A 15,632-nucleotide genomic window follows, 5' to 3' on the forward strand; every position below is an offset into this window, starting at 1 on the left:
TTTTCATTATAAAGTACGGAGCATCTTCCAAGGGGAGAAAATGGACGTCACTGCTTTTAACCGCTTGACATTTCTAGAAACCTGAAGTGGTCAAAAGCCTGAACACATGCACCGAATGTCATTTATGCATAAAAAATGCTTATGTTCATGCTTTTCAGGTTTTTCTAACAGGTTTTTGAGATGGTTTATATGGTGACTATCTGCCTGATAAAGACGTCTTATGCTCAGACCCTAAGGATGGTTTTCCTACTTGTAAAAAAAAAAACTGTCGCAAATGAAGAAATAATACAACTGCAATACAATTATTTTCATTTAGATTCAAAGCTTGAACTTGACTTTATTTTTCTTTCTTCTAATCACTTAATAGAGAGATTTTGGATGTCAAGATGATGACGCATTTGGAACAGCTGCATCAATTGTAAGATAACATAGTAAGCAAATTAAAATGTCTCAGGATAATGTTCATAGTTTACACTATGTTATACTGCGTAGCATCTTCAGAAGATTCAATTTCACTTCTTATTTAACTAAAAAGAAAGAAAGATTGGAAAGAAAAATCTGCCTGGAAAAATAGTACAATTAATACAGAATTTGAGTGTTATTCTCAGCTGTTTTGCTGGCATCAGTTGGGACAAGAGTTGAGCGACTTTGGTCGGATCGGGTTTTGTGAAACCCGAATGAATCAAAATTTGAGTTGGATGAAACTGGTCCGACTAGGGCAAAAAAAAGTCGGAGTTTCGTCCGAAACCCGACCCCAATGCAAGTCAATGGGAAATAAAAGTCGGCATTGAAGCGGATGGCATTCAAGTGTATGCAAAAAGAGGAGCAAGAGGGAAAATCAAATCTTCAATTTTTGGAAATTTCAAATAAATAAATGGAAACAGCGCTGCACGTACAGCCACCTCTCCACTGACTGCAATGCACAATAGCACCCCCCGCCATTCCCGAGAGAGATACTTGTCTGCAAACTACTGTACTATTACAAAGGTATTCCAATAGATTACATAATATAGGTATAAATGGCCATAAAAAGCTCTTAAGTGGGCAAAAGTGGGACAAAAGAAGCAAGAAATTTTATATACCGTATACAAGTTTGAACAGAGGGGGGAGGTATGTTGTGTAGTGACCACTGCGTCCGCTAGGGGGCGCTGTGTGGATGTCCTAGGAGAGAGAGGATGAATGGCAAAGTCCTGAATGACCATTATGTATCTCAAGGTGGGTGGCCTTGAGATGGAGACTTATGTGTGTGTTGATCAGCAGTGATACTGCTGACGTGTTGTTTCAATGTGTCAAGGAGAAGTCTCCAGGTAGCTGGGGAGATGGGCGGACCCAGTTACCTACAAACCCATCCAGGGGGTGTGTTTAAGAACGCTATTACAAAGTGTGTGTGAATGGTTCAAGGACCTGTGATGAGGTCATAGCCATGTGACCCGGTGGGTGTGGCTACGGACCATATAAGGTGGCCAGGGTAGGTCGCATGAGGTGAATGCAGGGACCCGGTTTGTGGAAGGTCCCGCTGGGAGAGGGGGATTCCTTTCCTGACAGCACGTGATTGCTGGATGTAATGCATGTCAGTATTTGAGAGTTCCCAGAGGAGGGAATGAACGTCTGGAATATGAAGCAGTTGTGAGGTAAACCCTGACTGGGTGAGATAACTTGGTGGCTAGAAAGCCTGCGCATTGAACATTGCATAACCTGTATGACGACAGGACAAACAGAGTGAAGCTCTGTCATGGACGTTATGCTGTGTATATGAACTTTATGTTGCCTGCCTTGTTTTATGCTGCATAATAAACCGCATGGAATTATGATTTTGTGGAAAACCTGTGCTGGACCTGATAATTTGGCTGCCAAGCGAGTGATCCCCTATGTGAATGACAGCACTACCTTACAATATATATATATAATATATACACACACACACACTTGCACACAAAAAAAGCAGAGCCTTAACATTTCCCTCAGTATATAATAACTTTAATTTTTTAAAATGTTATAAACAGCATTAAAAGGTAAATGATGGGAAGATACTTTACATTTTCCTCTAAAAAAAAGGGATTATTTTATGTACCCCTCAATCCATAAAAAAGAAGCCGTAATTCAGCTGTACCTATGAAACCATGAAAAAGGCACCGGATATATGTGCAGAAGCTGGGAGCAGAAAAAGCACAATAGGGTCTTACCCAGGATACATCAGTTCTAAATGTATAGGTTGTGCTAATACCCAACAAAGTATAGTTATAGAAACTCCAGCTGCTGCAGATCCATAGGTCATCCAACCAATACATCGGTCTTAGGAGAGAAAACGTGGAAAGTTCCGCTCTGCTGATGAATAGATAAAGGATCCAACGCCTGGAGTTTGTATAATAGTTGTTTAATCTACACGTTCTGAAATATACACTCTTCTTCCTCAGGACATAACCACACGCTGAGGGGTTAATATTCAGTTCAACTCACATTTTTCTTTATTGTGGATTCTACCACGCTACTATAATATACCATGTGTATGTTCTCTACATATTGTACTTGAAAACACATCCAGTCCATTAAGAAAACAAAATTGAATAAAGCTTTAAACAATATGATTTTGTTTTACAAAATTGAAATCAATGCGTACGGTATACTTGTATTAACCCATAGAAAGAATTCCAAATCTAAATTAAGAATCTGAAAGTCTGCATTTCATTTATGCTTTCATGAAAGCTTTTATAGCTAAGTCAAATAATAAAATAATGATGAGAAAATCTATTTGTTAGTCTGAAATGACTGTAAAATATTTATACATTTGTATCCCACTACAGGAAGATGATGCTGAAGATGCCATAAGCGTTGCAGAACAAGCTGAAAGAGCTTTTCTCGAACTTACCGTAAGTTATTTTGGGTTTTTTTGTTTAAAAAAATACTATGAAACTGGTTGCATTTTAGTTTTTTCAGTATCATTTTTCCAGTTTTAAATAAAATAAGAAATAACATCTAATACATCTGAAAAGTAAATGACTATTCATTGAGACATTTGCCAGCATAGACTTGGCTTGTGCTGAAAGGTGAATGCAACAAATAATGATGTAATCTAAACAAAAGGGCGCTAATACTTAGGGCCACATCACACATAGCGACTCACCAGTGATCCTGACAACGATATGAACTTGTCAGGATCGCTGATGTGTCGCTACATGATCGCTGGTGAGCTGCCAAACAGACAGCATCACCAGCGATCAGCACCAGCGACGACGAGCGCGCGCGTCGCTGTGTACCTTAGATACCAGCGCGCTGGTGCAGGGAGCTGGTAACCAAGGTAAACAGCGGGTTTCTAATGCCGCGTGGTGCTTAGAAACCCGTTGCTTACCTTGGTTACCAGCTCCCTGCACCAGCATGCTGGTAACTAAGGTACACAGCGGGTTTCTAAGCACCGTGCGGCGCTTAGAAAACCGCTGTTTACCTTGGTTACCAGTTCCAGCTCGCTGATGGCTGGTCTCCCGCCTGCGACACGCAGCGATGTCCAGGACTTTCCACAACGATCAGCGATACCCAGCAGGGGGGGTGGTCGCTAATAGGTGTCACACACAGCGATCTCACTGGTGAGATCACTGTTGCGTCACAAAACTTGTGACTCAGCAGCGATCTCACTAGCGAGATCGCTGTGTGTGACGGGGGCTTTACATGATGTAACCCTGGATGCAATCCTGGTGAAACACATACGATAACTGTCCACTAGACGCCAATCTACCCATAGACTAACCCTAAATTCCTTTGGGTTTATTTTTGCTGTATACAGTTGTGGCCAAAAGTATTGACACCCCTGCAATTCTGTCAGATAATACTCTGTTTCTTCCTGAAAATGATTGCAAACACAAATTCTTTGGCATTATTATCTTCGTTTAATTTGTCTTAAATGAAAAAACACAAAAAGAATTGTCCTAAAGCCAAATTGGATATAATTCCACACCAAACATTAAAAAGAGGGTGGACAAAAGTATTGGCACTGTTCGAAAAATCATGTGATGCTTCTCTAATTTGTGTAATTAACAGCACCTGTAACTTACCTGTGGCACCTAACAGGTGTTGGCAATAACTTAATCACACTTGCAGCCAGTTGACATGGATTAAAGTTGACTCAACCTCTGTCCTGTGTCCTTGTGTGTACCACATTGAGCATGGAGAAAAGAAAGAAGACCACAGAACTGTCTGAGGACTTGAGAAATCAACTTGTGAGGAAGCATGAGCAATCTCAAGGCTACAAGTCCATCTCCAAAGACCTGAATGTTCCTGTGTCTACCGTGTGCAGTGTCATCAAGACGTTTAAAGCCCATGGCACTGTGGCTAACCTCCCTAGATGTGGACGGAAAAGAAAAATTGACAAGAGATTTCAAAGCAAGATTGTGCGGATGTTGGATAAAGAACCTCGACTAACATCCAAACAAGTTCAAGCTGCCCTGCAGTCCGAGGGTACAACAGTGTCAACCCGTACTATCCGTCGGCGTCTGAATAAAAAAGGACTGTATGGTAGGAGACCCAGGAAGACCCCACTTCTTACCCTGAGACATAAAAAAGCCAGGCTGGAGTTTGCCAAAACTTACCTGAAAAAGCCTAAAACGTTTTGGAAGAATGTTCTCTGGTCAGATGAGACAAAAGTAGAGCTTTTTGGGCAAAGGCATCAACATAGAGTTTACAGGAGGAAAAAAGAGGCATTCAAAGAAAAAAACACGGTCCCTACAGTCAATCACGGCGGAGGTTCCCTGATGTTTTGGGGTTGCTTTGCTGCCTCTGGCACTGGACTGCTTGACCGTGTGCATGGCATTATGAAGTCTGAAGACTACCAATAAATTTTGCAGCATAATGTAGGGCCCAGTGTGAGAAAGCTGTGTCTCCCACAGAGGTCATGGGTCTTCCAGCAGGGCAATGACCCAAAATACACTTTTAAAAGCACTAGAAAATGGTTTGAGAGAAAGCACTGGAGACTTCTAAGGTGGCCAGCAATGAGTCCAGACCTGAATCCCATAGAACACCTGTGGAGAGATCTTAAAATGGCAATTTGGAGAAGGCACCCTTCAAATATCAGGGACCTGGAGCAGTTTGCCAAAGAAGAATGGTCTAAAATTCCAGCAGAGCATTGTAAAAAACTCATTGATGGTTACCGGAAGCGGTTGGTCGCAGTTATTCTGGCTAAAGGTTGTGCAACCAAGTATTAGGCTGAGGGTGCCAATACTTTTGTCTGGCCCATTTTTGGAGTTTTGTGTGAAATGATCAATGTTTTGCTTTTTGCTTCATTCTCTTTTGTGCTTTTTCATTTAAGACAAATTAAATGAAGATAATAATACCAAAGAATTTGTGTTTGCAATCATTTCCAGGAAGAAACTGAGTATTATCTGACAGAATTGCAGGGGTGTCAATACTTTTGGCCACAGCTGTATGTATTGTGTTTTTATATCCCCATTGTAATGTATTGTATAATAATTATAGGGCATTTTTGGTGCAGATCTGCCATGTTTAAAATGACATTAGCGTACTGTACATTGAAATATATAGGGTATGTCCTGTTATTTTGAGATGATTTACCAAAATTGCTTCGAAATGCTGCAAAATTTGTGAAATTGAAGAAAATGTACCGCGTTTTGCTGTGAATTTGCAGTAGCCGCAACAATAGGCAACAGCATGAACCGCTATATTAGAATATACCCATTTCAGATTTGGCAGATTTGTTTCTAATCCGCACTGAGGCCGGGGTCAGAGGATCATATACTGTATTTGGATCCATTATGCTAATGACACTTTGCTCAAACTCTGCTTCAAATTTCATCCAAGTATCACCTTAGTGTGATCCAATTCTCTCGCATGAGAAATTCGCAGCACAGATGTAGAAAATACGGATTTAGTTTCTCCATCTTCTCCATTGCGGTCCAATTGGCGGATCCACTCACAGCATGCGGTGTGAGTGAAATATACAGATCTGCAGTGCCGCATAGATTAATATTTGGCTGAGTGCTAAACACCGGATACGCTCATGTTAGCGAGATCTAAGGCCCACAAAAAAATTCAGAAATTACATTGTTTTCCTTAACTGCAGCAAAGCAACTCTATTTTTGACACAATTTTAGAATCACAACAAAACTATGCCCTATGATCTGTGTCTTATGAAAATCACAGAAAACAATGTGCAGTATTGCAGCAATTGACAAATTATTACCATATCCTGCAAGGTTGGGGTGCAGCCGAGATATCTGAAGAATATGCCTGGAGCGCTTACCAACATGTAGGGTCCAGTGGAAGAGCCTGACTGATAGATCGGCTTTCTGCCCGGCATGAAGCTGCTGTGTAAGAATCTAATTGGTTTTTCTGTTTTATGCTGTTTAGGCCACATTCACATGTTCAGTATTTGGTCAGTATTTTACATCAGTGTTTGTAAGCCAAAACCAGGAGAGGAACAATCAGAGGAAAAGTATAATAGAAACACGTCACCACTTCTGTATTTATCACGCACTTCTGATTTTGGCTTACAAAATCCCATCTGCAGCTGCTGCATCCTCTATCGTTACATCATATTATTATCAATTAATATAAAGCTTCCAATACATTTTCCTTGGTTGCTGCTGATGAACTCTGCAATTTCCATCTGGCTCAGTAATCACAAGATTGGGATGAGCTTGAAATGTATTCCACATTAATAATCAGCATTCATATAGTAATAAACAATGACATTCTGGTCACATCAGGATAAATTGTCCAATTTTAGGAAATCTTTATACTATTGCCAACCTGATCTACTCGCTCTCTGTCAAATATATGTGCATATATATACTGTATATTAAAAATAATCATTTTGTATGATTTTTAATATTGCAGGAAGGACTAGGGTTAAATGAAGCTTCTACAGACCTGTTATGCAAATTGTCGGTAAGGACATAATTAAACATTGAGACTATTTTACTGGTATCATAAGCATTTTTTAACTAAGCAGAAAAAAGTAGTAATGCAGCGTGTAATATATTGAAAGTAAGTACTTATTTCCCATTATAATAATATAAAATTATTAACCCCTTAATGACCAGAGCTTTTTTTTTTTTCGTTTTTCGCTCCCCTTCTTCCCAGAGCCATAACCTTTTTATTTTTCTGTCAATATGGCCGTGTGAGGGCTTGTTTTTTGTGAGATAAAGTTGTACTTTTGAATGACATCATTGGTTTTAGCATGTCGTGTACTCAAAAACGGGAAAAAAATTCCAAGTGCGTTGAAATTGCAAAAAAAAGTGCAATCCCACACTGGTTTATTGTTTGGCTTTTTTGCTAGGTTCACTAAATGCTACAAATTACCTGCCATTATGATTCTTCAGGTTATTACGAGTTCATAGACACCAAACATGTCTAGGTTCTTTTTTATTTAAGTGGTGAAAAAAAAATTCCAAAATTTGCTAAAAAAAAGATAAATAAAAAAATTGCGCCATTTTCCGATACCCGTAGCGTCTCCATTTTTCATAATCTTGGGTTGGGTGAGGCCTCATTTTTTGAGCGCCGGGCTGATGTTTTTAAGGATCCCATTTATGTGCAGATACGATCTTTTGATCGCCCATTATTGCATTTTAATGCCAAAAAAAGTAATTCTGGCGTTTTGATTTTTTTCCTGCTACGCCGTTTAGCGATCGGGTTAATCCGTTTTTTATTGATGGATCGAGCAATTCTGAACGCTGCGATACCTAATATGTGTGGGGGTTTATAATGTTTTATTTTGAATGGGGCGAAATGAGTGTGATTTAAACTTATATTTTTTTATTTTTTTCATATTTTTTAAAACATTTTTTTTAATTTTGCAATGCCTCAATAGCCTCCATAGGAGACTAGAAGCATCCACTACTCGATCAGCTCTGCTACATATAGGCGATGAGCAGAACGGCCTATATGTAGCAGAATGACAGCATTGCTATGAGCGCCAAACACCGGGTGGTGCTCATAGCATTGCATCATCAACAACCATAGAGGTCTCGAGGAGACCTCTGGTTGTGATGGTAACATTATGATACATTATACATGTGTGGCCTCCACTCCATTCCACAGGGGCACTTCAGAGCACAGGACTCTCAGGATTAGGCCGAGATCACACATGCGAGGAATACGGCCGAGTCTCGCATGTTAATACCCGGCACTGCCGCCGGCCTCTGGAGCGGAGCGTGCGGCTGCATAGCAATACATGGAGCCACACGCTGCACTCCCGAGGCCGGCGGCAGTGTTGAGTATTAACATGCAAGACTCAGCCGTATTCCTCGCATGTGTGATCCCAACCTTAGGGCAGAGACACACTGGCGTATTTCTCCTGCGATAATTGCATCGCACCGAACGGACTGGCCGGCACCTCTCCTGACCTGAGCATTACAGCATGATGGATTACTATGCAGCTGTCAAGCTCAGGCCAGGAGAGCAGACAGCCAGTGCAAGTTTTACAATGCGATTCTTGGACGAAAAATACGGCAGTGTGACTCTGCCCTTAGGGCGGTTTCCAGCGGTAGGCCCAGTGAGCAACAAGTTTTAACCTGTCCTGTGGATAGTTGATAACTTGCATAGATGGCAATGACCATTTAATGGTAAGAACATAATACAGAGGAGTTAGATAAAGTAACATTATGCTAAAATATTTGAGTAACTTTTTTTTCAATCAAATCAATCAAATCAAATCAAATTTATTATCGCCAAGTACATATTACATATATACAAGGAATTCTTTGTGGCAAAGAGGCAACATAATATATAACAACAGATACAACAAGTAACATCTAACAAGACAGATACAGTATATAGTCTACACATGACGATTTAATTGTTGAACAGAGAGTGGATAGAAGCTGTTCATATGGCGGTTGGTGCTGCATTTGTGGACTCTGAAGCGATGTCCTGAAGGGAGTAGTTGGAATGAGGAGTGTCCCAGGTGAGAGGGATCGGATGAAATTTTCAATGCGTGGGATCGAATACGCTTATCATAAAGATCCTGGATTTTAGGCAGGGGGGAACCTATAATTCTCTCTGCTGTTCTGAAAGTCCTTTGTAAGCGGAGTTTGTCATGCGCAGTGGCTCCCCCATACCAGACTATCAGAGAGGAACAAATCACAGATCTGATGACAGCATTAAAGAATAAGATCAGCAGATTCTTAGACAAACCATATCTTTTCAGCTGACGCAGGAAGAACATCCTCTGTTGTGCTTTTCTTATAACAGCATCCACGTTTTTCCCCCATTTAAGATCATGAGAGATGATAACACCAAGGAATTTGGTCTCTGTGACCCTAAGAACCACTTCGTCATGGATGTAGATTGGAAGTATCTCATGTTGATCTTTCCTAAAATCCACAACCATCTCAGTAGTTTTTTTTAGTGTTGAGTACAAGATTATTGGCTTTACACCAGTCACATATTCTTTTCACCTCACTCCGATACAAGTCTTCAGCATTTCCCCTGATGAGACCAATCAGTGTCATATCATCGGCAAATTTCAAGATTTTTACTGAGTCTGCTGAAGAGATGCAATCATTCGTATAGAGAGAAAACAGTAACGGGGACAAAACACACCCCTGAGGTGCCCCGATGTTTGTGACCAAGGTGTCCAAAGTGAATGGTCCAACTTTTACACTCTGTATCCTGGCTGTCAGGAAGTTATAAATCCACAAGCATAAGTTGAGAGGGACTCCAAGAGATACCATTTTCTTATAAAATAAATTCGGATCAATGGTATTGAACGCTGAGCTAAAGTCCATGAAAAGAATCCGGACATATGAGTGCAGTTCATCTGTATGATCCAAAATGTACTTCAGTGCCAGATTGACAGTGTTGTTTGCCGAACGATTCTCCTTATAGGCAAACTGAAGCGGGTCCCATAGCTTCTGCGTGAATTTTATCAGGTGGGACATCATAATTCTTTCGAAGACTTTCATAGCTACAGATGTGAGTGCTACTGGTCTATAGTCGTTCAACTCAGAGGATCCCACTTTCTTGGGGACAGGGATAATTGTGGAACTTTTCCAACACTGAGGTACAACGCACTCTTTCAGTGACACATTGTATATATTTGTCAGTATAGGGGCAAGCTGGGTAGCACATACTTTCAGACACATTGGAGATACACCATCAGGGCCAGGTGCCTTTTTGACCTTAAGTCCCTTCAGGATGCGTATCACCTCTGCCTTGGAGATCACTACTTGGGTGTTGCACAATGAATGATCTTTATATGAATAGACTGAGGAGCTTAGAGATGAATAGCCACTGTGTGTAGAGCTTGCCTCAAATCTGCAGTAGAATTCATTTAACTCTGCTGCCAGACTTCTGCTGGGGTTCACTATAGTGGGGTGGCTTTTATAATTGGTGACCTCTCTTAATCCTCTCCATGCAGATCTAGTATCTTCTGATGAGAACCTTTCCTCCAGAATCTTTGCATACTCATGTTTGGCTAACTTGATCTCTTTAGATAGTGAGTTCCTAAGTTTCTTGAATTCAGTAATAACGCCTGCTTTATAAGCCTCCTCTTTTCTCTTACGGATCAACCTGACTTTATTTGTAAACCACGGCTTGTTGTTTCCCCGAAAGTGGACAGATTTGGATGGAATAAACGTGTCTTCACAAAAACGGATATATGAGGACACTGCATCAACCCATTCATCCAGACCCAAGCATGTTTCCTGGAATACCTCCCAGTCCGTGCATTCAAAGCATGCTTGTAGTTGCAATTTTGCCTCCTCAGACCATGTCTTCTTTGTATAAACTGTAGGTTTGGATGTTTTCAACCTTTGCCTGTAGGCTGGAATTAAATGAATTAGACAATGATCTGAAAAGCCCACTGCTGCTCTCCTCACTGCCCTGGAGGCCCCTTTTATGACTGTATAGCAGTGATCAAGCGTATTGTTCTCTCTCGTGAAGCAGTTTATATGTTGAGTAAATTTGGGGAGATCCAGGTTGAGTTTTCCTTTGTTAAAGTCCCCCCATTACGATCACAAATGCTTCTGGAGATCCTTTCTCCCATACTGATATTTTGCAAGCTAATTCACCAATAGCAGCTTTAACAGATGCTTGAGGGGGAATATATACTGCAACCAGAACCATAGATGAAAACTCTCTTGGAGAGTAAAATGGTCTACAATTGAGTGCAAGGTACTATAGATTTGGAGAGCAACCTTTTCCCAGTATGTTAACATCACAGCACCAGCTAGTGTTGATGTAGAGACATACCCCACCCCCCCTATGTTTACCTGAAGCTACACAATCACAGTCAGCTCTGTAGATAACAAAACCAGGTAGATCCAGACTACAATCAGGGATGGTCTCATTCAACCAGGTCTCAGTAAAACAAAGAGCAGCTGAATTGGCCATATCAGATCTCATGTTACAAAGTAAGCTCAGATCCTCCATTTTGTTAGACAAGGAACGGACATTAGCCAAGTGGAGTGAAGGAAGAGCTGTTCTGAACCCTCTCCTCCGAAGGCGTGCCAGGACGTCTCCTCTCCTACCTCTCTTGCAGTACACCTCCACAGGTTTCACAGAAGTAATGGATTTTATGTACTCAATTGTTGAATTAGCAATCATGCTCCAAGAAGGGGAGTCCATGAGAAATAGCGGATGATTCCAGAATAATAAATCGTCCCTTGAAATCATAAGAGTAGGTTTACAGAGTGCAGTGGCCATGATTACACTCAGCTTGTAGCTATAAAGACTGAACAGTCACAGCTTAGCAGAGTTAAATGTACAACTTTCCATAAAGGGTGCTCCCAGCACTGCTGGGGGGGAGGGCATGGGTGCAACAAGACAGGGACATCATGGGACACGCCAACAGTCAGTCCAAACCTGCCCAGCTCACCCCTTCAGCTCCACCTGGACCACAAGATCTCCAGAACATCTCCAGCACCGCACACTCCACCAGTTTTCCTATCCCGGGATCATCTGCTTGCTGGAAATGGGTACAAGTTGTAGGAAAGTTGGCAGGCAGCCAGCAGCTTCACTCTCTCCCAGCTGAAACCAGGCACGGAGCTCCACGAGGACAGAAAGACACCGGTCCCAGCTGGTCGCAGTCTCCACACTACTCCCAGCTCTGCCGAATCCTGTAGCCCTACAGCTCCACATGGACCACAAGATCTCCAGAACAACTCCAGCACCGCACACTCCACCAGGTTTCCTATCCTGGGATCATCTGCTTGCTGGAAATGGGTACAAGTTGTAGGAAAGTTGGCAGGCAGACAGCAGCTTCACTCTCTCCCAGCTGAATCCAGGCACGGAGCTCCACGAGGACAGAAAGACACCGGTCCCAGCTGATCGCAGTCTCCACACTACTCCCAGCTCTGCCGAATCCTGTAGCTACGCAATGGTGAGTGAACCAAAGGGAGAATTAACAATTAAACGGGGAAAAAACTAAAAAACTCAGGAGCCTCATGCCAGAGCAGCCATCTCTTTAAGTGTTCATGTATTATTCAAATAGTGAAAACCTAAAAAGAATGTTTATATAAAATGCATCATTAATGGGAAAAAAATGACATAGTGATTGTTATGTTTTCCCTTTCACAGAGCGGTGGTCTTTTGTCTTCAAAGTGTTTGGGTGAAGCTATTAAGGTAATATCATTAATTACACATATATGAGCATATATAACAGTGTTAATAATGTACATATAAATGTATTTATAAATAAATATATGTAAACAAATACAATAAGAAAAAATAAATATATATTTCTGCATATACAGAGAGATATGCATATATCTATATACAGGATTTCTAGATAGATCGTAGATATCTCTACATACATTCATTTATAGAAACATTTAAGTGTGCACTATTAACACTTTTTTATATATTTATATATATTAGTAGAACATATAACTTTCGATATTAACCTGCTCATCAATATATAATATGCTGAATATATTAGCCTACTATATTTATGCAGCAATGGGCAAAGCAAGTCTCTTGAGGCTTGACGAAAACTAATTCATAACTGGGGTAAATTTATTTTCAATTCCCATATATCGAATTATAAAACATCTCAGGATCAATGAAAATTCTTTTTTTTCACAGTTTCGTTTACTTTTTAGAATTAAAAAGTTCCATCTGTATTTAGGTAAATCTTGAAAAAAAACTCTGCCCACTCTAATGTGTTTGCAAACATAAATTATGTTATTTGTGAAACCTTTTAGGATTCATATTATATATTTCCCTTCACGTTTATTTTCTAAACTCAAAGTGAAAATGACTAATAACAATTTTTTGCTTGATTCTTTTTTAAAATTGAAGACGAACCTTCCAGCCGTGATAACAGCTTTAGACGATACATTTTGTAAGGTAAGAATGTGAATGGCATGAGGAAGAATAAGATTAAAGAAGTTACCATTTAGATTAGAAATTAGATTTAACAAATTAGCTAATCTGAGTTACACCTTTGAATCCCCCCCCTTCTTTATAGGTCATGTGATCCAAAGTCTGACCAGGAGTCCAGCACATATACTAAGGTCTTCTCCTGGCAGCTATTGTCTCTTTTTCCAGCCACCCAGCTTTGTCCTGCCTGTCCTTTTATGTGTCCTTACTACTGTCTGAAATAAAAACTGGCTTTCTGTCCAGAGTAACCAATCACAGAGCAGATTATGTTTTTCATTCTGCTCTTTAAAAATGAATAGTGCCCACAACAACCAATCGCAGCACAGCATTCAATCTACAAGAATAGAAAAAAATGAAAGCTGTGCTGTGATTTATTAGAAGCAGCAAAGACACAGTTACGTCTAAATAGTTTTTATTTTAAAAGGACTCATAAATCTCCCAATATAATGTTTACCTTTATATAAGAGAACAGTGATATCACTGCCATACAGTAGGTAAGTCAGGCTGATCTGCATCACATAGGAAACATTGTAGGAAACAGTTTAATTGAGACACTGCTATATGCAGGACATAAGATACACTGTGAATGCTGTATACATCATATACGATACACTAAGACATATTATATATATATATAAATATATATATACACTAGCTGAAGAGCCCGGCGTTGCCTGAGCATAGTAACCAACTGTGGTTAGTTATAACAAATTATAATGATTATATTGCACATAAAAACATTTCACATCATAAATTCAACACTACTGTACATATTTGCAACACAAATTAACTAAACGATTACCCAAGTATTGATAGTATTTTATTTTGCAACTTATTCAAGAGCCTTTTGATAAACAACATGTTTCGTTATTCCTTTCGGTGCAAAGATGGACAGATTTTTGGCAGTTCCAACTCTTGAACAGATCACGTAAAGTTGACCATGAGAAAAGCATGGAGATTGCAAATCGATCCCTACTACTTTCAAGGACTGTCCCTGAGCATTGACACTGACTGCTCAGCCGTGTATCTAATTCTATCCTGTGTGATACTGACTGCTGAGCCGTGTATCTATTCCTATCCTGTGTGATACTGACTACTGAGCCGTGTATCTATTCCTATCCTGTGTGATACTGACTGCTCAGCCGTGTATCTAATTCTATCCTGTGTGATACTGACTGCTGAGCCGTGTATCTAATCCTATCCTGTGTGATACTGTCTGCTGAGCTGTGTATCTATTCCTATCCTGTGTGATACTGACTGCTTAGCTGTGTATCTAATCCTATCCTGTGTGATACTGACTGCTGAGCCGTGTTTCTAATCCTATCCTGTGTGATACTGGGCTCCCCCTGCAGTCTGTGTCAGAGGGTGGTCTGTGTTGGCACGGTAAAAAATTGTGTTATTTCCAGCTTTACAGAAGGACGATAACACCATAGAAATGATAAGAATAATAGGCCTCAGTTACCACAACTGTCTACAAAGAAAACTGTTGCTGATAGCAACCAATCACAGCTCATTTTTCATCTTTTAAACAGCTCTGGGACAGCGTGGCGAGTTTTGAGTGGCAACTTTTGTGTTTCAACTTTTATGTGGCGAGGTTGGTGTATGTGTGGTGAAATGTGTGCTGAGGGTGGTATATGTGTTGAAGCACGTGGTAGTGTGTGGCGCATTTTGTGTGTGTATTCATATCCCCGTGTGTGGTGAGTATCCCCTGTGTGGGTCCCACCTTAGCAACTGTAGGGTATATACTCTTTAGCGCCATCGCTCTCATTCTTTAAGTCCCCCTTGTTCACACCTGGCAACTGTCAATTTGCCTCCAACACTTTTCCTTTCACTTTATCCACATTATGTAGATAGGGACAAAATTGTTTGGTGAATTGGAACGCGCGGGATTAAAATTTCACCTCACAACATAGCCTATGACGCTCTTGGGGTCCAAACGTGTGACTGTGCAAAATTTTGCTATATACCATGTTGCTGTGCTATATACCAAGTTGCTGTGCTACAGTCGTGGCCAAAAGTATTGACACCCCTGCAATTCTGTCAGATAATACTCAGTTTCTTCCTGAAAATGAATGCAAACACAAATTCTTTGGTATTATTATCCTCATTTAATTTGTCTTAAATAAAAAAACACAAAAGAGAATGAAGCAAAAAGCAAAACATTGATCATTTCACACAAAACTCCAAAAATAGGCCAGACAAAAGTATTGGCACCCTCAGCCTAATACTTGGTTGCACAACCTTTAGCCAAAATAACTGCGACCAACCGCTTCCGGTAACCATCAATGAGTTTCTTACAATGCTCT

The 15,632-nt window shown here is 40.4% G+C and overlaps 1 protein-coding gene across 1 annotated transcript in view; it reads left to right on the top strand.

Moving 5' to 3' along the window:
• The window catches only part of LOC141085803 (uncharacterized), a 187,733-nt gene that overhangs the window by 37,007 nt on the left and 135,094 nt on the right, over positions 1-15,632 (top strand). The window contains exons 5-9 of the mRNA XM_073571369.1: positions 368-418; positions 2,802-2,867; positions 6,841-6,891; positions 12,523-12,567; positions 13,246-13,293. Of these exons, the coding sequence (XP_073427470.1) occupies positions 368-418; positions 2,802-2,867; positions 6,841-6,891; positions 12,523-12,567; positions 13,246-13,293 (261 nt within the window). The remainder of the gene's footprint in view (positions 1-367; positions 419-2,801; positions 2,868-6,840; positions 6,892-12,522; positions 12,568-13,245; positions 13,294-15,632) is intronic.

The sequence above is a fragment of the Dendrobates tinctorius genome, unplaced genomic scaffold, assembly GCF_039654945.1.
Source record: "Dendrobates tinctorius isolate UK_male_01 unplaced genomic scaffold, ASM3965494v1 ptg000029l, whole genome shotgun sequence".
Taxonomy (NCBI): domain Eukaryota; kingdom Metazoa; phylum Chordata; class Amphibia; order Anura; family Dendrobatidae; genus Dendrobates; species Dendrobates tinctorius.